This window comes from Motacilla alba, chromosome 2 (assembly GCF_015832195.1).
Source record: "Motacilla alba alba isolate MOTALB_02 chromosome 2, Motacilla_alba_V1.0_pri, whole genome shotgun sequence".
Classification (NCBI taxonomy): Eukaryota; Metazoa; Chordata; class Aves; order Passeriformes; family Motacillidae; genus Motacilla; species Motacilla alba.
The window spans coordinates 146506079-146530960 of NC_052017.1; the positions used below are offsets into that span (position 1 = coordinate 146506079).

Sequence of the window (24882 nt, forward strand, 5' to 3'; positions counted from 1 at the left end):
CATTCCTCCTGTTCTGCCTTTGTTTTCCTGTTAATCCCACAGTCCAGCAAGCTGTACTGTCTCCATGGGCAAAGAGAGGGAAGAGCTCTGCATTGTGAAAGATGCTATTGGACACAAAGGAATATTTGCATGGATTTGCTGAAATCTGGACAATTTTCAGCCGCAGAACAGAGGAAAAAACACAAAAAACAACCAAACCACCAGCTCCTCACTATCCTTACAGCTCTTCATTTCCAAGCTGTTCTTCCTCACAGGATGGCCTCAGGGGAGTTTCATTATGCTTTCTGATCCTGGTTTACTGCCCGCTTTCTGCTCTTCCCTCAAGTGCCTGTGAGGATTTTTTCTGTTGCCACTATTCCTCAATGGCAGCCTGCCAACTCCCCGAGGCCCTCTCCTTCCTTGTGACAACTCTCTGCTGGCTGCATGGTCTCTGCTTGGCAAAATTAAATCTACTGGTGAAGATGAGGCATGCCAATCTTTTTTCCTTACTAGGCAATCAATCATTTCCATTTGCTGTGAACACTTAACTTTCACTGGGAAAAGTGATGACCCAGCTAGCATCTCAATTCCCGGAACGTAGCCAAACATCCTTCAAAATTGTGGCCAGCTACTGATTTTCAGATCACTGATTTTCAGGCATGGAAACCTTAGGGATGGTAACCAGCTACACTAATCCACTCCACCTACACTTCATCAATCACCTCTCCTGGCTGCACCAGTCTCCCTTTGTGGTACTTACTGGGACACCAGCTGGGCCAGGTTCTCCTGCAGGTCCAGGTACTCCATTTTTGCCCTGTGTCAAAAGAAAAAAGGTTAGTGATGTAATGCATGCTGAAACTAGAAATATTCAGCTACGCCTACGCCAGCAGGGATTTCTTGAGCATTGTTCAGTCTCCTCTCCTGACAGACTGTGAAGTATCTTATTTCCAACTGACCTCACAGCTTCTACATCCCTGATTGCATGGCTGATCTCAGGAAAAAAAATCAATATGTGGACCCAAATCCACAGGCCTGAGGAGGACCAAAGCAGCACTTCTTCTCCTTCTCCTTCCCTGCACCCTTGTCCTTATCATATGCAGCATCCTTCTGGATGGATGGAGCCACCTCCTCTGGCTGCTCCAGGCCACCACTGTTCAGACAAGACTCTTTTAAATCATCTCAGGCTTCTCCTTTTTTGGGGAATGGAAAGAAACATTGGTTCTAATACTTGATACTTACCTGACACCAGACAATTCAGAATGAGCCAAATCATCCTTTAAAAGGACCTGTTTCTCACTGTTCCTTAGAGAACAGCTGAGCTAATCATCCACAAAGTTTGGTGAGATGAAGTTTTACACTCCTCTCAACTCCACATGCAGAGTCTTTCCTTTCATTAGAGCTGATCATAAAGACCAACCCTTGTACTGTCAATATTCAATATCATGCCTCACACTCCTTTTGTAGATAAAAAAAGCAAGAAAAGAAGGAACATGAGAAACTGGTATTTTGCCCTCCAACATACAAGTAACTCTTCTGCAAAGAAGAATGTGGCCTGGAGTTTTGATAATTCCTATCTCTTCAAATATTTTTACTCACCTCACTGCTAGTGTTTTGCAGGGGTATGACATGATAGTGAGTGATGCCAGCAGTACAGGAATAATGAGATAAATTATGAGGTAGACACAGGAGGTCTCCTTATGTTCTTGCAGTCTAATCTAAACTCCAACCCCCCCAGCTTGGAGGGACCTGCTGCCCCCCCGCCCCTGATCATGCTGTGGAATCTGTTTCACTACCAGGTTTTCCAAGAAGGAAAGGAAGGAACTCACTCATTGCAACACACTAAAGATGTGCCTTGGTTCAGCAACAGAGATATCGATTCAGATTTGATAAGGATTAATTTCTAAGACAGAATTTTAAACCCTGTGAAATTAATAAAAGTAATTTCTGAGCCATGCCAAATGAGACTTTTTAAAATGTCAGCTAGATTTCTATTTCTCCACTGAAGCTGTAATAAAATATGTAGGTGAACAGTATCACAACTGGACCCCACAAAACTCAGCCTGGGCACCCACAGTGAGTGTCTGCCATTGAAAACTAAGATCATGTGAGAAGTGGGTAAGATCCCAGAGGCAGGACTGAAATATGAGTATTTCTGACTCTGCATCCTGACAGAATCCATTGGACTGGTCTTCCCACTGAGTCAGCAACCATCAGTCCCTTGCACTAAGTCTTCATCAGTTTCTAGCAATATTATTCTTATTTGTCTTTCTGAAAGGCAAAGTTTTTTAATCAAACATTGTCTGAATCTTACTAAACTCTCTTCTTTCAAGCCAGAGTTCTGGACTGCAGAGCATTCCCACCACACACAACACCCCGTCCCTGGAAGTTTTCAAGGTCAGGCTGGATGGGGCTCTAAGCAAGCAGGTCTAGTGGGTGGCATCCCTTTCCAGGGCAAGGGGTTAGAACTACATTATCTTTAATGTTCCCTCCAATCCAAACCATTCTATGAACTATTATGGACCTCTAGAAATGGCTTGTCAGGAGAGAGAACTCACCGGCTGCCCTCGGAGTCCTCGAGGGCCCTGTGGACCCATGGGACCAGGATCACCCTGAAAGGAAGAGAAGTATCATGATGACTGAGAAAGAGCTGACACAGAGGCAAGTGAACAAACATTTTAAAATGTTCCTGCTAAATTACACTGTTCACATATTAGGGAAAACAGGATTAAAGGAATCTCACTGCCCCCTTTCAGTTATTTATGAGGAAGATCAACCCTTTGAATTTTAAACACCTACCACTAAATGCAACCTGATTACAGGCAGAAACCATTTCTACCAGGCTATTATCAGATTATCTTAAAGCTGTATTTCTTAGGGGCAGAGATTTTCTGAAATTTCTCAAGAACTGACAAGCCTATTCTCTCTCAAGGGAGACTTCAGAGCTGCTTCCATCTCCTCCAAGGGGCTCCTTTTGGTCTGCGCTACATTTTGCTTTGTAGGGTACAATTTACAGCACACCAGTTTCCAGGGACACAAAGGGGTGCAAATGAGAAGCCACTTCTGCAGGTCCCATGGCAGTGGCACATCAGCTGCTTGGAACATTGCTCGGCAGCTGCTGCAGGATCCCACGTCAGCTGCGCCCTCCCAGGACTCTGTTATATGACTGCACCTGACACTAGTCATGCTAGAGGAACTGTTTGTAAGATCTTTCTTTCCTCTGAGCAGCAGCAACTTATTCCATAGGTATTTCACAGACTTCAGTGGAGCGACACAGTCAGTCAGGTACAGCTGTGGCAGAGGAAGCGTGACAGAGCCTGGCCTGGTGGGACCCGCAGAGAGAAGCACTGCTCAGAGATGGGTGCCAGAAGACAGGTCCATGGCCACCAAGCACAGCCTGGGTTTCACACAATGCTGCTTTCTCTGCTTATCCAAAGATATATCTGACATTTTAGTGCCAGCAGCTGAGCAGTGACAAAGGCCGTCTAATTCTTTGTTTCCCCTAATGATCTTTGCACAAATCATTCCCTGCAGTAATTCACCCTTTATTGGAGTTTCTGCAGCTGTTTCAGGTCAGGGTCACTGTGAATTAAAATTTTCATTTGTCAAGGAGAAGGAGATTCATTTCTGCTCAAAATGGTGCACTTACATCCTTCCCTGGTGGCCCCTCACGACCAGCAGGACCCGTCACACCTGGCTCCCCCTGCAATTCAGCAAAAAGGGAAGAGATCAGCTCAAGGTCAAATTCAGACCAGTATCACCACTGTAAGTGGTATGGGGTTTCTGCAATGTGTGTCTGAGCTCAGTGAAAAAATTTTTAAAGCCAGCAAGAGCCTCGTTCATCTTATATGACATGCAGCTTATAAAAATAACTCAGAAACATCTCCTGTAAGTGATGCACAAGGCAGTGCTCTGCTTTCCAGCAAATTATTTGTTACCGCTACTGCAGGCACTGAAAACCACCAACACATTCATGATACAGAAGCTATCATAATGAGGGAGAGATGAGGACCTCCAGCACTGGATTTTTCATGTAAGCTTCTGAAAGCAGAGAATTTTATTTCCCTGTAAAAAAGGCAGGATTAGATGGAAGAACATTCAGTTTTGTGTTCTCCCTTTTACACCAAGGAGCTCCAAACAGAGTGGAGAACAACTTTTCATGCAGGACTTGAGGTTTGGGTTTTATGACCCACAGGAAACTAAGTCAAAGGGACATTTCTATTCACTTTTCTGTAAGTTTTGTACTTGAACTTATTTTGCACTTCTTCAGCATTTGTGGAGGAGAGCTAGCACTTGTCCAACAAGTGCAGTAGGGGTCTTCACTTTGCCAGCATTTTTACTAGAAGGATGTGGTATGGAGGCATCCTTGAGACTTATTCACAAAGGAGTATCTCAAAGGGAGCATCAGAGGATTCAGCTTTACCAGCTGCCTCACCTTCCCTGGAATCAGAAGTTCAGCAGAGGGAATGAAGACAGCTGCTGTCATTTCTGTGCCATAGATGTGGCCCATAGTTGAAAACAGCCACATGAAACATTTTTACCTACTGCCTCAGAAAAGGCAATTTCAATTCCCACAATATTTCTCCAAAGGATTGTGCATGAGATACCTCTTACTTACCCGGGGACCTGGGGGACCTGTATCTCCTCTCTGTCCTTTGAAACCCTAAACAAGGGAATGAAATCAATAATTATCCATCACCCTGATGCAGGAAAGACTAAGAAAACTCTAGCTTGAATGTTCATTTAATAACTTTTCCAGTTTGGCCAAAAGTTACTAGGGACTGGTCAGCATGGAGCAGCTGTGCCCCAGGGAGTAATTAGTCAGGGCCACATCACAGGAAAAGTTTTCCATAGCTCCTTAAGCTGTAAAACCAAGGCTGTGCTCTGTGTATCCCTGGTGTGTCCAGCCAATATATTATTTAACCCTAGACTTTACTGTCCCCACTCTTTCAGAGGACCTGTAACAGAACTCAAGAGCTACAGCTGTGACTTCTGGTGGAGCAGTGTCATGAGGTCACATGCTTTAATTTCTAGATAAGGGATTTACTGTTCTCCACATGTGAAGGATTCGTAAATGTCTGTGTTCTATTGTTGTTGCTTATTTACATATTTTATTTAGTCACAATGCCAGGACTGGTTGTATGTTTGCATCAGTAAAGAACCTCATTTGCCCAAGTAATGCCCCCTGACTACAGTACAGGGGTTGAGTGGGTGGAACCCTTCAGAGCAGCACCCACCGGCAATCCTCTGGCACCCTCCCGGCCTGGGAGCCCTTGTTCTCCAGGCTTTCCCTGTGGGAAACAATAATGCTTGTGTTAGAGAGAGCCCCTGGTCCATCTCACTGCTGTCGAAAACCTCCCACTCCCCTCCCTTAGACATAACATCCCTGAGAACTGTGAGTGCCCAGGGTTTGTCCAGCAGAGTCTGAGTTTGCAGGGAGAACAGGGACAGACATCCCCAAACACACCTTGAGCTGCACTGTCACCTGCACTCTGAGGTCCTGAGGCACCTTACAGCTCTGGACTGGTGCACATTTGCAGCATCAGAGCTGCACCAATACTGAATCAGAACATGCAAAATCAGCACCTGCACGTAGAAATGGGGTGGTTTGGTGCAAACACAAAATATCTGCAGCTTCTGTGACAAGCACTCCTCTACTTAGCAGTTCCTAATGCCTGGGAACTTGGCTGTTCCCAGAACCACTAAGTCCCATTTGGCAAGTCACAGGAAGAGGCTGGCAATGCCTGATACTTGAAGCACATTCTTCATGTAACACACACAGTTTCAAGAAATAACATTCACTGCCAAATTTACTAACATTGCCTTTTAGCTGACAACTTTGTGGCTCAGCTTTTTTCCCCTCAGCAAATGCAAGTATAGACTAAGTAGAGAAAATCAAATATAAAACCTCTAATTCTGGGCAACAGAACTGTCTCAGAGCAATCCAGAAAAAAGCTTCTTTAAAGACTCCTCCTCTAAACTTTTTATGCCCCATAAACTTCTATCAAAAGGATGGATCACTGGGCTTAATGTTACAAGACAACCTTCTTTCTCTGCAGTGTTTAAGACAGCTGCAAAAGTGGAGTCACTAAGTTTTAGTGTATTTATGGTAGTTGTAAAAGTAAAAGAACACAGTTTCTCTTCAAGATTGCTCGTGTGTCATGCCTATAAATCGCTCAAGACAATACAGTTCTTCTGGTGTTAAAAACAGATGTGCAAACAGGCTCCTTGTTCCCCCTAAGGAGTCCATAGATAGGCAGCTTCAAAAACAACAACTGGATGCAGCTTCTGATTGACTGAGCAAAACAGTTTTAAATTACATTACCGGCTCCCCCAGAGATCCTGGTTTGCCATCTTTGCCATCATTCCCAGCAATGCCCTGTTAAATGAAATGCAAAACAGGGTAAAATTGACAAGGATGATTGGTGGGGGTTTTGTCAGTGTGAAAAGTCTGCTCACCATAACATGCTTATGTTTGCCTAAATCTCCAAAACCCTCCTTACACCTATAGCTCAGTCATAAACCTCTCCCTGCTACACTCCTGTAACAGCATAACCTCTTTCCCTTCCCAATATGGCAATATTTCCCTTTCCAGCAAGGTGAGCACACCAACAATCTTAAGTCAGGATTCTAAAACCAGCTGTTATAAATCATTAAAATGCCATCATCTTCATGTAGGCTACTTTACAGTAGAATTATCTCTGGTTCTATCCTTATGACAGATTTAAAAAATCCCAAAATGTTGTACTGTTACATTTTCCAGAAGAGAGGATTCTATGCCCAAGGTGCACTTGAACCTGAGTTAGTGCAAAGGAATCATTTTGACTGCATTCAGATAAAGTCAATGCCCCAGTCTCTGAATCCTTGTGCCCTTACAATGGAGTTATAACTTGATTTCTGTGCTCTGTATAAGAGTATTTCTTCCAATGAGCAGACAAGTAATGAACAGTCCTGATTCACATTGTTATTAACACTTTGCTTTAAAGTTATCAAATACAGATCCTGGAACAAAACAAAACTGTCCTGGAACAAGGACATTGCATCAGCATGACAGACACTGCTACAGACCACGCACAGCTCTCAAAGCACCTCAGAAGTGTCACCTCTTTGTTTTACATACCTATGTGTGCATGAATAATTTAATGTACTGAATTAGAAGGAGCTTAATCACACTCACTGGAAGTCCAGGCAGCCCTGGTGGGCCCTGTGGACCTGGGGGACCATCTTTGCCCTGGAAAGAAAGAACAAACACTGAGGGTTAGGCAAGTTCCTCAGAGGCTTCTATCAGATGAAGATTTGTCACATGTAGAGTCTAACGGGGACAACTGTGAGAAGGTGGTCTTGTAGCCCATGTCACACAGTCTATGAGGTTTTCCTGAACTCCTTCTAGTTTAGAATGGATGGCTCTCTTTAAACATAAAAAAATCACTTTTATAATTGAGTTCTTACAAATTGAGAAACCTCTGAAATAATTAGTTTTGTTTTTTTTTTCCTGAAGCTTAATTATATTTAACATTTCACAGTTCCTGGATGAGGTGTCCTACCAGGAAGCAGATGTGTATTTTATACCTTTTAAAAGAGTAGCTACCAGAAGTGCCTTGCTGATAGTCTCAAAAAATCCCCTCACCCCACAGGACGGGGCAATATCATTCCAGGTCTTTCACAGTGTCACAATCTTATCATCCATTTGAAATGGAATTTCAGCCAGCCTATCCATCTTGTCTCTGGCCTCTCTGAGAATGTCCACTGATTTCATAACAGCCATCAGAATAACCATCACTGTTTACTTATGATGAAGTTCAGGTTGTGAAATGGCTCTGCAAAAGGCACCTCGTTCCTTAGGAAACCTTACTCTAGAAATTCATAATGGAGTTACACAGTTTTAAACTGTTCCAACTCAGTAGGGAGTATTCTTCAGGGAAGGTTCATTTTTAACTTTTCAAACTGAAGTTAGCATCAATGAGATTACCTGTCTCTCCCAGGGTTTTCTGATGCATTACCATAAAGTAGCATCTGAAAACCCTTAAAATGAAACCGCAATGCCAAAATTCTTCATGGGCTTCTCAAAAGTTATACCTGTACTGCTATTTTTGGTGGTGCCAGGAAATAGTGCCAGGCTCCAGCATCTCAGCAGTCTGTGCTGTGACATCCTTCAACAGGTTGCTGGTTATATTTTGATAATCCCCACACAGAGTTCAGGTATTAGCCTTAGGTCATGAAGCATCTAACAGATTTAGAAATCCTGTTCTGGCAGCTAAGAAATGTTAATAGCAAGGACAGACAGACAAAAGGTACAAAAACCTCCACAGAGGTCCCATGGGCTGGACTATCCTCTGGCTAACTTGGAATTTCATTTGGTGAGTAAAAGAAGTGCTAGAACAGTAATCTGTGGTTATTTGTGGAGGTTCTACTTGCAGGCTGAATATTTTGGGGAGCTTTCAAAGGACATTACATGGATGCCAGCTCAGCTAGTGAAGCCAGTGGTCAAGCACAGAGCTCAGAGCTTACCATGTCTCCCGGGTTTCCTGCTGGTCCTATTGGTCCTGGTGCCCCATCTGATCCCTAAACCAAATAAAGCAGAAACAACGTGAATGATTAATGCATTTTATATGTTTGTCAACACATTCCCTACCATAGCTGGCAACTCTGGAGCTTTCTTTAATCACTCAGCTTAACATTCATTCCATTTCTTCATTCATCACTGAAAAAGCAGTGCCAACCTCTGCACTCAATCAGCCTCCAAAGCCAGAAACAGTCAGATATTTGAGTTTGGTCTTGGCCCTTCCTTCTGAAAACAGGGGACAAATAGGAAAAAGCCAATCATGATAAAAATAACTCTGAAGAACAGCAATTATGGGAGAACAGAAATTAAGAAGCACAAACTGTGGCAGGCAAACTCCTCGAGCCACGAGTCAATGCAGACAGAGGGAAAAGCCAGCAAAAGCTGAAGAACAAAACTGTATAGGGGACATCACATTTTGCTCTGTTTTGACAGGCTCAGCTGTACTTTTCCTTTGGCTATGAGTCTGTTCAGAAGGTCTCATAGGACAATCTAAGGTGTTTTAATCACACTGGTTCAGCTCTGTAGTTGTAGCAGTATCAGGATAATAGAGACACAGCAAATGTGTCCGTTATTAACTTCTCCTAAAATAATGCTCATGGGAGCTCAAATCACCCACAAAGCAAGTTCATGTGCTGTCACAGCAGCAAAGAACCCAGCATCCTTTAGGCACTGATACCATCTGAATATAGAATTTTAATCTAATCCCCCCTTTCTGGTATGTCCTGTCATTTAGTGAGTGCAATGTGAATTCGGGCTGTGCTGATTCCCAGAACAGATGAAGGTGGCACACCCTCAGCACAGCAGAGCCAAACTGCACTGTAAGCAGCAATATGAGCAGTGATGACTCTGGGCAATGAAAGGTGGTTTGGAGAGAAAAGTCCTTGACTCGGAAAAAAAACCCCAAACTTGAAGCGAGTAAAGCAGGAGAGCCAGCAGGAGAGCCAAGTGATCTCAGCCCTGATCCTCCAGTATCACCCATTTTCAAATACAAAGAAGCATAATTTTATTCATGGAAAGAGCAGAATCTAAGAATGAGGACTGTGATGGAGAGGGACATGTAAAAGGCCTTTTAATTCAAAAGTAACTCACACAACATGAAAATTGGAGAAAATCCAGTCTCATATCAATGTGCAAAATTGAGAATTAAAATGCTCTTAGATCTGCTAGTTCTAGACTAACAACTTACCCCACATACAGGAAAGCACCTATACATGTACTAAATAGTCCCTATGGAAGAGTTTTCATCATCATCTTTGTGTTGTATAAAGAGAGCAACTGAAGCTTAGCAACAATTTACAGAATGAGTTGAAGCAATCAGTGGAAAGTGGCCAATGTATTAAATAGCAATTACCATGAGTGGGGAACTCTATCACACTCAGGGGATCATTAGGAACCCACTGGAAAATGCAAATTCACTGCATAGACAGATGGGAACGGTCCTTTCCACCACATGGAGCTTGCAACACCCTTTATCAGCAAGGAACTACAGGACCATCTTTGCAACAGAGGAACTTACAGGTGGACCAGGGTTTCCAGGAGCCCCTGAGAAGCCAGGCATTCCAGGGTGGCCCTGCAAAATGAAATCAGAGACTTTCTTTATGTATTAGTCACATATCTACTTTTATAAAAGTTAACTGGTGATTATTGTGAAGTAACACTAAAATGAGTCAACTCACCAAGAGCTGGTTATAAGGGAATAAAGGCTTTTTAAAGTGAAACCTTGGTTTTCAAAGCATGCATTTCAAAAACAACATAGTTAAATTTCAGGTGTACTTCTTCCCATGCATATTTTAGCCTATGCTAATGGCAGATGAGAGCAGGTATTGTGGAATTGCACAAGACAGGAGGTCAGTTGGGAAACCAAGCCTGTTTAAAATATCCTAAAAATGTCATTAAAGAGGTGCTGATTTGCACTTTAAACCAGTGACTCAGCCCTTGGCAAAATTAACTATGAAAGTTTACTCTAATTTAAACCATTCTCATCTTTCCTGTGACATCTCAGTTCCTCCTTAAAAGAGGTCCTCCTTACATTCATCATCTAAGACAAACAGACACACTGGCTTTTTCAACCCATAGACACCTGAACTCCAGGAAATCATCTAGGGATTATCCAAAGAAATGAGTAAGGGTTAGGAAATGTAGAGAATTTAATGCATTCAGTCCAGAGGTGAGGAGACAGATGGTTCTGGGAGGATTTTATTGGAGATGAGGATGGAATCTGAGGAGGACTGCTATGGTTCTACTCTTTGACAGAGCCCATTTGTGGTTTGTCAGTGATGAAGAGCTCCCATCTTCCTCCTCTGCCTCTGAGAAGGGTGCTCTTGTACAGGCATGATAGGAGTTACTGATGAAGGACCAATCACAGTGACAGCACTGCTGGAAAGCACACTCTATTTTTACCTGTTCACCTTTTTCTCCTACTTCCCCAGTCATGCCACGGTCTCCTTTAGCACCCTGGTAATAAAAAAAGAGCCATTGAAAGTCAATGAGATTCAGTGTTGCGACAGCTTTTTGACCTCTCTCATAAAGCACTTGGACATTCAAGAATGAAACTCAATAATCAGGACTGAGCCCTCCTTGCCCTCCTCTTAAATTCTTCTCTAGACTTTCACTACCAGTGCTGGAGCCAGGAATATATGTGGAAAATGGCCTCTGAGCAGAGTCAGCATAGCTGGCTTTTAATGTTTTATTATCATAGGCATAAAGAGGAATTACGCATCCTTAAAGACCAGGCAGGTTATTAGGCACTTCACTAAATCACATCTTGATAAAGAATCATCTGGCCCAACAAAGGTGCCCACACCCTTCAGGGACAACACCAATAAAACCAGCATTTCTAAGGTGCAGCCTGAAAATTCATACCCAGAAAGTGCTCCCCTCTTTCTGTTCTAGAGACACAGGCAGAGACAGCTAACTCAAATGTGCATGTCTGCATTACCAGTGCTTACAGTGAGACAAGACAGTGAAAATTACTGAGGTAAAGGTGAACAAGGTGTGAACAATGCACAGAGCAATAACGAATTGCTGGCCATGGAAATAATGCACTGGTTTGCAACATGAGAGCTAGGAGACAAAGGGGAGAAAGAGGGTCACTATTTATTAATAAAAGCGTTCTAATTCATACGGCTGGAAGGAATGAAGCTGCTCATGAGCAAAGATCTGCAGTTCTGCTGCTCTCCTTTCAGAGCAGGACCTAATAGCTTGTATGATGCTGGTAAGGACAATATACCACAGAGTCAAAAGTGCAGAGCAATTTGGGTCTTCCACCACAAGGATCCTCCTAAGATATGCAGAAAAGAGTCACAAAGACTGACCTTGTGTTCACTCCTTCCCAGGGGTCTTCAAATACTTCAAATACTTTTTTTCACCTTTTTTTTTTTGATAATAGTTTTTATTGAATTCAAGTTAGACTACTTAGCAGTTACTTGATTTGACTTTATGCACATGTACAGTTTGAAATTTATTTATTTCACCTAACTATCCATTTTTGCTGCCTAAATCTCTGCTTTCTTATGAAATATAAGAAAGCAGCAGACATGGTATGTCTCAGATTGCTTGGCATTTCTGCCAGTTATTGGCTTTATGGGTTACTAATTCTCTTGTAAATTTTATCCTGGAACATACTTTCATTTTGATCAACTCTGTGTTTGCTTTTGAGATTGTGGTGCTCTCCTCACCACACTTTTAATTGCAAGATATGAAATTAATTAATGAAACTCTATTACCTTGTCCTGCACTCTAACAAGTGCAAATATAAAGATGTTAAAATAGCAGGAGCTATTTTAGACAGTAAATCAGTAGTGAAAGGATGTCTGGAGGAAACTGTGGCCGATCATTAAATCACCTTACCTCTCCCTCATTGATTTGTTTTGATTTATTTCACATTAGGCAGTTGTAAAGGTTTTGACTGTGGCCAGGCACTAGCATTGTGAGCAGACTGGTGACAGCCCTCTCTAAGAGAAATGCTTGAAATGTGACATTTTCCACAACAGAAGTTTTATGTTCACCTATGTCCTAGACCACGAAGCAGGAGCATATAGCTAAAAGAAGAAATTTTTCCTGTAACATGTTTCAGGAAATATTTGGAGTTATTGGGTAAGACCATGAGGGCAGATGGTGTGTTTGGAGCCCAGCAGCTCATTGCAGCCTTAATTTAAGTGATTCCAGGACATAAGATTCAAAAAGGAGAGGAACAGGCATGGTGGGTACTGCTGAGGCTTTAATTTCTTTCTCACCTAATTTGAGTTGAAACTTATTCTCAGGTCTATTCATCAAGGTAATGAAATTCAACACCCAGAATCAGGCCCTTTAGATGTGTCTGCCTGTCTGTGTGGGAACAAAGGGATGGTAGAAGACACTATTAATGCAAAACAATCCCTCATGCCATGGGCAAGCACACCTTCCACCAAACCAAGCTGTTCAAAACCCCATCCAACTTTGCCTTTAATATTTCCAGAGATGGGGCATTCACAACTTCTGTGGATAACCTGCTCCCAAAATAGTTAGCGTGACTCATTAGTCACAAATAAGCTTTCATCAGACAAGTGAAGAAAACCAACCAACCTTTGGGCCATCGAGCCCAGGTGGGCCTGGAGGACCTCTGGGACCAGCAATCCCCTGCAATGCACAAGAGGTAGAGGTAAACAGTAGTTCAGTTCATTGACTCCACAGGCCTCTAAAAAGGATTCAGCAGGTTATTGATGAAAAAAAAAATTAATCATCTTATAAGAAACCATCAACTATATTAATAGAAAAACAAGGTCCCAGCAGATCCAGGGCATGGTGACTCCCTCAGCTCTCTTACCGTTTTCCCATCCTGGCCATCTCTACCTGGTGGTCCTCGGAGACCTTTATCCCCTTTGAAACCTGGGATGCCTGGCAGTCCTGGTGGGCCAGGAGGGCACTCACTGCACACATCCTAGGAGAGAACATGGGAAAACACATCAGCAATAGGCTGCAGACACTTAGCAGACCCTGTGGACACCCACTATGAATGCAGCACTGTGGTGCTGGTATAGTTCTTAAACCTTTGCTGTTTTTCCTCAGGACTGGGGTGAATTTGCCTTAAAGAACCAATGAGGGCAGTGTGAAGCAGAGTGAGGGTCAGCAGCTGAGCTCACACCTGCTCCCATGGGAACCTTCCTATCAGTTCTAGGTCCTAATTGGTCACCCAGGATCAGGAAACCAAGGAAAAGCTCTTCCTGATGGGGAGGTCAGGGAGACTAGAAAGACTATCAAGAAAAACATTGGTTTGAATCTACAAGACCACTAGAAGCCTTTGTCTGCTTCAGGCTGAAAGATCTGTGTTGCTGCTTAGAGGGCAGGTTTCTAGGGAAAAATCAGGTGCAACACAATGTCAGAAAGGATTCTGCAGGAGAAATTATTCAGCAGCCAGCTTGGCTAAGGACAACTCATCCAGTGGAGTTTGTGAAGACCAAGTGAATGTCGCAGTCCCCTGGCCAAATTGTATCAGGGAGAATTACTACCTTCCTCCTTCCAAAAATATTTGAAGCATGGTCTCAGGAGTCTTTACATTCCAGCTATCCTCAGGAAATTGAATCCATCTATGACATTTCCATTTCAAAGGCAGACTCCCTTCAGTAAAAAGGGAGGGAATCCTGCCCATAAGAGCATAATACAAAACAGATAATCAGGTGGGGAGTCAGGAGCCCCTGCTACAACACCAAACCAACTCTGTCAATAATCTGTTGCAAAACTGTGGGGTAAAATGTCCTTCTGAATCTCAGTGCCTACATCCACATTTATCTACTTACAATGTAAGTGCTTGAGAAACACCCATAATAGCAAAGCCCTAAATTCATCTGGGATTTCAAGGTTCTGCTTTCTGTACTAAGCATGGAGTGAAAAAATACCAAGCAGAAAAAATGCACAAATGTGTTTAACCATAATAGAAGCAAAGGAAGAAAATCAAAGAACATAAAAGTGACAATCCTGTACCCAAGAATGAGTCTCCTGCTCTTGTCCAGATCAGAAGTCCCAAGCAGCACCTTACAGTGAAACCTCCAGAACAATATTTGGGTCCACAAAACAAAGACAGCTCTTCAGTGAAGAGTAATTTCACAGCAGCAATCTTAAAAGGGTCCTTTGGTTAATGTGGTTGGTAAGAGAAGGTAATTTTTTAGTTTATTTTAATCAATAAGAAAAGATTTCTTGCCAGGTTTAAGACAGCTTAAAAAACTCACAACTCAGCCCATGTAAATCTATAGAGATTTTTCAGCACCTATCAAAGACTGACTAATTTCTCACAAAACTCTCTACATGGAGAGTAAAGGCAGACAGATTATCACTTTTGAATCACAAGTACTTCTGTAGTTAATTACCTGCATCCTTTTAGATTCACAATGCAAACTAAATTTGCACCCACAATTACCCAAAATTACTCCAGTCACTGTTGAAGGTGTATGTGAAAAAATCCAGCATTTTATTAAAATGGTTTCCATTTTCTGGTTTAGATAATGTAACTTGATAATGCTTTTTTCTCCTTGGATGCATGCCTCAGAAAGAGCTGAGAAATTCATACAGATGTTATAGAGAACTTTTCAGGTCATTTCACTGCTGGGGAAGGGATTTTCATCTCCACTGTGAGCTCGTGTCCCAATACCAGTGCGAGTAGGAGACTTGTAAGTCTTGAGCTTTGAAAGAATGTTTAAAGACACCTTTTGCACTTGTAGTTCAGACACTTTCCTATCACAGAGTGTTAGGTCTGAATCAAACAGAGACACAAACTCCCACACTCATTAAAGGCTGATTACCTTTACCAGGAGATTTATGTCCTCTGGAGTGAGCAGGGGTGGGGAACCCTGTGGAATGAGAGATTCATTACTTCAGGTAATTTTAAGAGGCATCAAGACATGAGAATTTTTCCTGAAAATCTTGGATTCTCACTGGTTTTCCTTGTCCTGTCTAGGATTCATTGGGCCAAATTTGTACTTCCCACCTTACCCTACCAATGCTTTTAATTGGAACCTGAGACAAGTTCTTGCTGAGGGTACTGTACAGTGGTGCTAAGGAAGTGCCTTTAAAATTTTGGCTTTTATTTACATGCAGAATATCCAGTTGTTGTCATACCATTCCAAAGCCTTCACTAAACCTTTAGTGGGTTTTAGTCTTTTTCCTACTGTTCTGCTGGGAAAAACAACAGTGGAAAAACACTCAAGTACACTTCTGAGGTGAGGTATACAGGTGGAAACTGAGTTAAAAGGAAGATGTAATACAGAAGTCAAGTTACATACAGGTTTTCCAGGAGGTCCTCTTTCCCCTGGATTTCCAGGTACACCCTACAGATCAAGAAAAATAAAAATATTGTGAAATTATTATACAATAACCCTCTGGTTGCTCTTGCACTCTGCTGACTGATCTGGACTAGCACAGATTTTACAGCTCTTCTGCTGAGCAGCACTACTCCTTGCATGTGACAGACAACAAACTCTTCCAAATATCTGCAACTTGAACATCCTCTGAAACCCTTGCTAAATTCATTTGAGTCACACAGAGACTGGAATTGCTTTAGCTTGTCTTCTGGTGATAGGAAACACTATGAACTTTACTGGTGTGAAGGATGAAGCTTTAAATCTCTGAAGGCATCTGTCAACAAGCAAAATCAATTTGTTTGTTTGTTTGTGTGGTTGGTTTTTTGTTTGTTGAGGTGTAGTGGTATCAGTTTTCTTGAGATGAAAGCATAGAAGTTACCAGAATTCTCAGAATTTTATGTCCAGAAAGACAGGATTAGGAAAAGGGACAACCTCCACCCCTCACAGTGCATCTCTTACATGTCATTTACAAGGAATTAAGTTTGCTAAAAACAAAACAAAAACCATGTCTAAAAATTTTTGTAGAATATTTGCACTTGGGAAACCAAATATTTTGAACAAGACAGTTGGCCACGGCTCAGATGGTGACAATAATCTGCACTGTGAGGATCCTTGCAGTGGGGTTTTAAGATACTCAGTGACATTTCCCCAAACCAATTTCTCCTGAATTCCTGTATCCACCTGGTCCATCACCCTGTGCCATCATTCAAGCAAGTGCACGTTCTATTCATACTGAGAACCTTAAAGAGCATACAAAGTTTACCACACACAAAAGCTGTCCTACCTGATAATTTTTGTTTCTAAAGAAACAGTTTCTACTGACCATCTAAAAAGATCTTATTTGTGTTCAGCTTTGTTGATTCTGCAGAAGTCCCACATGGGGTTTTCTCTTGGATGGTTCCAGATTTGCCACCCAGGATGTTCACAGAATCATAGAAGGGTTTGGGTTGGAAGGGACCTTCAAGACCATCTAAATTCAACCCCCTACCATGGGCAGGAACACCTTCCACTATCCCAGGTTGATCCAAGCCCTACCCAACCAGGCCTTGAACACTTCCAGAGATGGGGCATCCAAAGCTTCTCTGGGCAATGTGTGCCAGTGTTTCATCATCTTCACAGTACAGAACTTCTTCCATATATCTAATCTGAACCTACTTTCTTCCAGTTTGAAGCCATTATCCCTTTTATTGCCACTCCCCTTGTGTGGCAAGAAAAAGGTTGAAAGTGGAAGATCTGACGAGAAGGGAAAAACAGAGTTGTTTTAACTAAAGATGACCTTGCAGCTGGAGGATGCTAAGAATATTCAGTATGGAAAATTTCACATGTTGTGTTTTCTTTGGGTTGTTTTCTGTCTGTCCTGAGAAGTGGAGGTTTTATAGAAGATAATAGAATGCTGTAAAAAATTTAAAAGGCATTCCTCACAGGCTGGGGCCTCCCTGCTGGGAGAAGGAGAGATAAGGAGCTTGGAGGTTACCCTGAGCACTTTTTGCCCCTGCTAAGATGGAATAAGCTTAGCAGTGCATGTGTCCCCATTCTGCCAGAGTGGTAATGGAATAAATCTATTTTTTACACTTCAGCTCTGGACTTTGGCAGTCTTGGTTACCTATAGTTCTCAACTTTGTCAAAAGTCCCTCTCCATCTTTCTTCAAGGCTCCCTTGAGGTACTGGAAGACCACAAACAGGTCACCTTGAAGCCTTCACTTTTCCAGGCTGAACAATCCCAATTCTCTCCACCTTTCCTTGTAAGAGAGGTGTTCTATCCCTTCAGTTGCCTTGGTGGCCTCCTCTGGACTCACTCTAACAGTTCCACATCCGTCCCGTGCTGTGGGATCCCAGAGCTGGACACAGCATTGCAGGTGGGGTCTCACCAGAGTGGAGTAGAGAGGCAGAATCCCCTCCCTTGACCTCTTGGCCATGCTGGTTTTCATACAGCCCAGGACATGACTGGCTTTTTGGGCTGCATCAACATCTGGATGCTGATCAAGGTACAAGTAGTGGCTTTCAAGAAGTCTAGGCTCAGCAGGAGCTACTCTTTGAGACTATCTAGTATTTCCATATGGAAAGTTCCTTTAAAATTTGGTCAAATGCTTAGCCAGGAAGGGCACTGGGTGTTCTTTCTGCCACCTTGTCTCTGGTTATTCCTTTTTGCCAATCAGTTCATTGCATTATTTACACAGACAACCAGATGGGGTCACAGGGATTAATGACTGAAAAGCACTGTGTGTCATGATACACCACAATTGTAGCTACAGGGCAAACTTGAATTTCATCTTTGAGTCTCACTTAGTACGTAAATCCCATACGTCTTGCTAAAGAAGAGAAAAAATGGGAAAATATATTGATTATATTTTTCTATGTCCACATTAAATGTTTCTGGATGAGCAACAATCCTTCAATTACCTTGACCTTCTAAGAGACAAAAATTAAACACACACTGAAATGAGCCTAAAGTGGAGCTGAAGTAGTACCGAAGTTCATGGATGAACTCTTGTTTCCTGAGGAACTAAACCTTCTGCAGGTAAGAACAAGGAGAAGATAATGTCCGAAGAAGATGTTTAGTTCACATTTCTCCCTAGAAGTCCTTCTGAAAAATTGAGTAAATATAAGTAATCATTTTAGTCATTCATAGCTTTCCTTCTTCCACAGAATTTCAAGGTGGATCCAGAGAACTGTGCATTGTTCCCAAAGTCCCTTCTCTTTCACAGATGCTAACTGTCAGGCCATGCTTTTGGCATCCTCTCCACTGTGTTCTCAGCCACTTCTGCAAATGGGAAGAGGGATGGCTAAAAAACAATTACACAGATCTTATATTCCCAGACCTAATTTGTTCAGGAAGACTCACACAGAACTTGCTCTAAAAAGTGTGACGCAAAGCAAAAATTTGAGCCATGAGAATAATCCTGAATCAGAAAGCAAGACAGAAAAGACAGTTCAGAAATGTCTTTCATGCAGACTAGTAGCACAGCTATAAATATATGCCATAGGGCTCACTGACAGCCTTCTGCTTTGAGATCTGAAATATGAACATGGCTCTAGCGGTGTAATCTGAGTATTTAAAGATCTTTAAAAAAATATAGGAAAAGACTTCTTAGTTATGTGAAAAGACATGCAAGAAGAGAGTGAATAAAATGGAAATACTTGGAAAGAATTAAGCACAGCTATCATGTCCACATGGTATCAGAGTGCCTTGAGACAAAAAGAGATGAACCCATTTTCTTGCAAGCTGTATGATGTGGAGCTGGTGATATCTCTAAAAGGGTGGAAATGAGATAGGAAAAGAGAATAAGCTCTGTGCCATGGCTGACAAACCTGGAAAAAATCCTGAATCCCCAGGAAAAGTTCCCCAGAAAAACTGAAAGGTACAAGACTGCAAACAAAGAATGTCCACTGAAGAATGCTTTTGTGAGCCAAACTGAACAAACCAGATGTAGATGATGGCACTTCAGCATGGTGCATTATCAGACAACAGGCCAGTGGAAGCAGAGTCAACAGCAGAGAAAATATTGCTGGTCTGTAGAGGCCTGGAGTTAGAAAAGGCTGACAAAAACAGGTAAGCTGCAAATATATAGTTACAGAACATCCTGGGTTGTAAGGGACCCGAAAAAATCAAGTCCAGCTCCTGGTGCTGCACAGGACAACCCCAAGAATCACATCATGTGGCTGAGAGCACTGTCCAAATGCTCCTTGAACTTTGTCAGTCTTGGTGCTGTGATCATTTGTCTGGGGATCCTGTTCTACTGTCTGGCCACTATCTGGATGAAGAACCTTTTCCTAATATCCAGCCTAAACCTCCCCTGATGCAGCTTCACATTGCCCAGAACAGAATGAAAATGTTAGAATGAAGACATGGAAGTCAAAACTGCATCTGACAAGCTAATAGGGGAGGGAACTGGAAAAGAGAAAGCCAGAAAATTCAGAAAAAAGGAAATGAGTCTGACCCAAAAACAGCATGGCACAGAAAATAAATGCTGATAACATGATGTGGGAAAACGCACAGACCCAAATAACAACCAGTGTTGGAAAACTCAAAAAGTTTGAACACTTTCAGGAGATTGCAGCCAAGAGTGGCTGGCACAAAGCAGAACATGCAATGAGTGGTACAGCACACCAGTACAGGGATTAGATGTCAGCCATGAGGAGGTGTGATGCACAGTATCCAGAGACTGTGTGCAGAACCTGACATACAGGAATGGTCTTTAAATGGGAACTGATGGAAACAGTGCTGCTGATAATGCTAAAAAACATATTTAGCTTAGTTGGTTTGCAAATGGTGCTAATTATGCCGAGGTTGTGGGTTTGATCCCCTCACGGCCTATTCACTTCAGACTTAGACTCGATGAACCTCATGGGTCCCTTCCAATTCAGAATATTCTGTAATTCTGAATTAAATGCTGGTGCAATTACCAGGCAAAATCCTATGATGGGGAAAATGATGCTCAGGTAAGTGATGCACATGAAAATACATAAAGAAAGCCTGTAAGGAAACATAAGTGTATAAGGGAAGTGTGTAAGTCACACAGGCATATGGTAGGATAGTTCTATTACAAGACTAAAAATTGAACTTGAAATGCAGCATCTTAAATCAGTTATATGTCACAACAATAAAGAGACAATAGGTGGGTTAATAAGTGTACCCTGGTTTGGGGTGTAAGTACCCGAAAACAAACATGAAGGCTCCTTGGAAATGTCTATCTAACTGGATGGAAAAATCAACCTCAGAAGAGCAAACTGCTTTTAAATCCATTGGCAGTAATTTATGCATCCACAAAGGTTTTGCAATTATGAAAGCAAACGCAGGGGGAAGATGAACTTCTCAGTAATGCTGGAACTTAGTTACCATAAATAATTAACCTAATTAAAAAGTGATTAATTCAGTGTTTATGTTAATTCAAATTATCATAATCAAAATACAGAAAGATCCTATTAAACAGGTGCCCTCACTGTTAATAGGAGGATAAGAGAATATCTCATTCAGATTGTTTCCTAATCTAAGGACACTAAATAGGTGTGTGGAACAGAATCATTTTATCTCCCAGCAGACAGGCAGGGGAGAAGAGATGATTCCCAGAACATGAAGTGTAAGGGTGGCTGGTCAGAGAGAGTCTGCTCCTTCAGGGGTATCTGGTCAAAAACCTTTTTGAATTCAACAAAGGAAGAGAAGGAAAAGGTAATAAATTAGAATGTCAAGGACACAAACCTGACCAAAAAAGGATGGCAGTAATGGGAAGCAAACCTGGACATTCACACTAATTGATCAAGGCATGTGGAAATATGAGGAGGCTTACTGCAGCAAGGTTACCTCATCCAGGACCTTGTCAACTGGGAAATTAAGGGAAAAGGAGGAAATCAGAACCTAAATTTTCCAAGACACATAGACCTAAGAAGAAGCAGGTCCTGTCACTGGCAGTAACTGTTGGGCCATCAAAAACCACAGACTGCACTTCCTGGGAGAACAATCTGGACCTTGAAAGTGATCATATTGTAAATTTGGGCACCATGAACTGGGAGGGCTGAGGGACTGATAGAGCTGGGGAGATGCATGAGGGGCTGTGCAGGGGGAGAGGGAGTAACAAAAAAACAGGGGGTAGACACAAAAGGGTACAAAAGGGCCTGGTAAACCAGAGCTGGCTGAGCATTTGTTTGGCTGAGCCCTGCACCTGCCCACCATGGTTTGTCCTGTCATTTTACATCTTCTAATAAACCTTTTCATAGAATCATGGGATGGTTTGGAAGGGACCTGAAATTCCATCTCATTCCAAGCCCCTGCCATGGGCAGGACACTTTCCACTGGACCAAGTTGCTCCAAGCACCATCCAACGTGGAGCACTTCCAGGGATGGGGCAGCCACAGCTTCTCTGGGCATTCTGCTCCAGTGCTTCACTAAATGCACAGTTAAGAATTTCTTCCATGTATCTAATTTAACCAGGCAGGAGGGATCTGCTCTGCAGCAGCTGAAGGAGACAGCACTGCATATAACATCACTGAACATGGAGAAATACTTTTTTATAATTCTCAGACTAGGAGATTGGCCAACTTCTCCAACAGAAGGTACTTAAGGCTACACTATTTTAATGCTTGATACAGGAATACCACCAGAATAAAATTTTAATGCTTGATACAGGAATACCACTAGAATAAAATGTGATTTTGATTTTTTTTCCAATAGCAAGAGAAAGTAATTTTTTTAAGTGACTGAGGTCCTTAAAGTAGGCACAATGGTAAAAAGGTAGTCATATTATTAGGGAAAAAAGACCTTAAAAAAGCACACTTTACAGGCTTTAAGAATTGGAGCTTTGGTTAATCAGAAAAAAAAATGCAAATTTAAAGACAAGAAAATTATATATACGGAAGAAGACAACATGCCCCAGCTTTGTCGCAGAAAAAGATAATTAATTGGGATTTATGGACATAATGAACTCTAGAGGACAAACAAATAGCAAGGCTTTTTCTAAGAGGAACAGAACAAGGCCAAAGCAGCACAATTGTACTGTAAACCTAGGGAAGTATTTTCAAAACCTAAATTTCAATAAGAAAAGACACTGTTTTGAGTAATCTTGATATTAGACTGAGTAGCAAACACATGTTTCAAAAGGTGACTTTGGGCTATCCCAAAAAAATATGACACATGCTTTTAGGGGACCAGAAAAAATCTAGAAGGTAGTAATGTAAAAAACCCCAATTATTCACCAGTGGGAGAGAATTCTGGCCAAAGCTATTGCAAAAATAGCATTGACTCTTTCATCTCCCCAAATGCAGTTGTAAATCTGATTTGCTATATCAGAGAATGCAACTGATAGCAGACATTTCCACAAGCATTTAATAAGTTTGCAACTGGAAAAATAATTCAGAGAGTAGCTTGATGTATGTAAATGTGATTTAAAATAATTTTCCAGTCTCAGAAAAAAACCCATGGAATACATTTGCAAAGGCCACAGCAAAGTACAAGACACTGAGGCAAGTAATTCAGGCAATTGACACTGCATGGCTTGGGAACTGCATGGCAAATTCATATCAGCAATTCAAATTGGAGCTTCCCTATCCAATGATACCCTGTTTGAACACAGCAGAGTACAAAAATGGACATGTTTCAGAGGATACAGGAACACTGCATTGGCACACAAGAGTGCAGAAGCAGAACAAAAAGTTCCTTATGCTAGTTAAATAAAGACAGAGATCAGAGAACTGCAAATGCATGATCTTGTCAAAATAGGTTATCCCTGCTGACACACCAAGAAATGCTGGAATGTGCCCTGTACCTCCAATTATACCTCCTGAAACAGACTGGTTTAACAAGTGATCAGAAAATACAGAAAGGTTCTAAAAGACATATTGACTGCAATTAAAGCAGTGAGTGTAATAGAGAATGTGTTTTATAAGTAGCCTGAGGAATGTTTGTGTTTGGATTAATTTTCTGCAGGGTAAAGAAAAATGTAAAGATCTCAGTGCTGCATCTCCAAGAGTTGACCAGCCAATGCTGATCTGAGCAGAGCCAGAAAAAGACTCCAGAAAGCTGTCTAAGGCACTCTCCTCACATGGTACAGCTCTAATAAACCCATCTATCTTATCTCCTGTTCAAAACACCTTAATTAAAAATTTCAAACATCCGAGGCAAGGGGATGAGATCTAGGGACAGGCAGCAGGACACAATCAATCGCAAATCTTTGGCTGCCCAGGGACACAAGGGACCATTTCAGCTATCATGGGCTCTGGAAGGGCTCTGGAAGAAAGGGCTCTGGAAGAAAGGGCTCTGGAAGAAAACCCTGGCTCAATCCTTTGTCTTGTGACAAAGCACAGAGTCAGAGAATCACAGAATGGTTTAGGTTGGAAGGGACCATAAAGATCATCCAGTTCCAGACTTGTGCCATAGGCAAGGACACCTTCCACTATCCCAGGCTGCTCAGAGCCCCATCCAGCCTGGCCTTGAACACTTCCAGGGATGGGGCATCCACAACCCCTCTGGGAATAAGTAGGAGGGAAGAAAATGAGACCTTATTTCCAAAGGAAAGGACCCCCTTTAGGCCACCTGATGGATATCAGTAAAGCCACACTAGGGTTGAAAAGTGCTTGCTGTGGAGTTGGTAAGAGGTGATATCCATTTCAGACATGACAGCATCACAGAGCAGCACTGAGAAGGAGAGTTCCAGGAGGTCACTTCCCCCTCCCCACAGTGTTCCTTTAAACCCAAAGATTAAGCCCTTCCAAATCTTCAGAGGCTCCTTCAGAGGACTGGTTTCCACATCATAGAGGAAAAAAAAATTCTTGTCTTTCTGATGCAGCACTGAAGTGGAACCAGGCAGAGAGAGGGGCCAGCTTTCCAGCTGGGAGTCTGCCACGTTCCTCTCTGTTCCTCAGTTCCATGACTCACCACTGAGACAGTGGGAGGACAATGCACCAAGAGGTTAAAATGTCCTCAAACATGCACAATAGCAGCAGCAAAATGAACTCACAGAGAACAGCTGTGGCCCTGTTTTAACAGAAAGGGTACTTATCTCAGTGGATTCTAAGAAGTTCCTAGACAGTCTAACCACCATCCCTTTCCAGTGTGGGATCTTTCCCCAGTGTGTGCTGCCAAGTCCTTCTCCAGTGTCATTTTAAAATGGTTCAGTGGTGAAGTCCACCACACTCTTTTAAACAATCCTCCTTATTCCAACGATTTTCCCTGTTGACATCCTAAGTTGTAAGAGGTCCACTCCTGCAAATCATGTCCCTTGGACAATCCTAGTAACACTCAGAGACTGCAACTGATAATCAGCACAATTTTTTAAGGAAATTAGATGCAAGCACTGACCAATTTCTTGAGCACTTACACTTTTATTTTACTTACATCCTGGCCAGGAGGCCCCTGTGGTCCAGGGATCCCAGGCACACCTCGGGGACCCTGAGAGGGAGAGAACAGACAAACCCAGTAATGTGAGCAGTATTTATGAGGTGCTTCTTAGCTGAAGAGAGGAAATCCTTAACCTAGTAGTTATTGGTGGAAAAATTAACCAGAACCTATGCAACTATAAGAGA

The 24882-nt window shown here is 42.3% G+C and overlaps 1 protein-coding gene across 1 annotated transcript in view; it reads right to left on the reverse strand.

The window, feature by feature from the left end:
- The window catches only part of COL22A1 (collagen type XXII alpha 1 chain), a 229239-nt gene that overhangs the window by 18857 nt on the left and 185500 nt on the right, over nucleotides 1-24882 (reverse strand). The window contains exons 43-57 of the mRNA XM_038129913.1: nucleotides 24695-24748; nucleotides 15793-15837; nucleotides 15313-15360; nucleotides 13344-13457; nucleotides 13103-13156; nucleotides 10940-10993; nucleotides 10056-10109; nucleotides 8485-8538; nucleotides 7154-7207; nucleotides 6302-6355; nucleotides 5214-5267; nucleotides 4595-4639; nucleotides 3626-3679; nucleotides 2535-2588; nucleotides 740-793 (exon numbers count right to left, since the gene is read on the reverse strand). Coding sequence (XP_037985841.1) covers nucleotides 740-793; nucleotides 2535-2588; nucleotides 3626-3679; nucleotides 4595-4639; nucleotides 5214-5267; nucleotides 6302-6355; nucleotides 7154-7207; nucleotides 8485-8538; nucleotides 10056-10109; nucleotides 10940-10993; nucleotides 13103-13156; nucleotides 13344-13457; nucleotides 15313-15360; nucleotides 15793-15837; nucleotides 24695-24748 — 846 coding nt within the window. The remainder of the gene's footprint in view (nucleotides 1-739; nucleotides 794-2534; nucleotides 2589-3625; nucleotides 3680-4594; nucleotides 4640-5213; nucleotides 5268-6301; nucleotides 6356-7153; nucleotides 7208-8484; nucleotides 8539-10055; nucleotides 10110-10939; nucleotides 10994-13102; nucleotides 13157-13343; nucleotides 13458-15312; nucleotides 15361-15792; nucleotides 15838-24694; nucleotides 24749-24882) is intronic.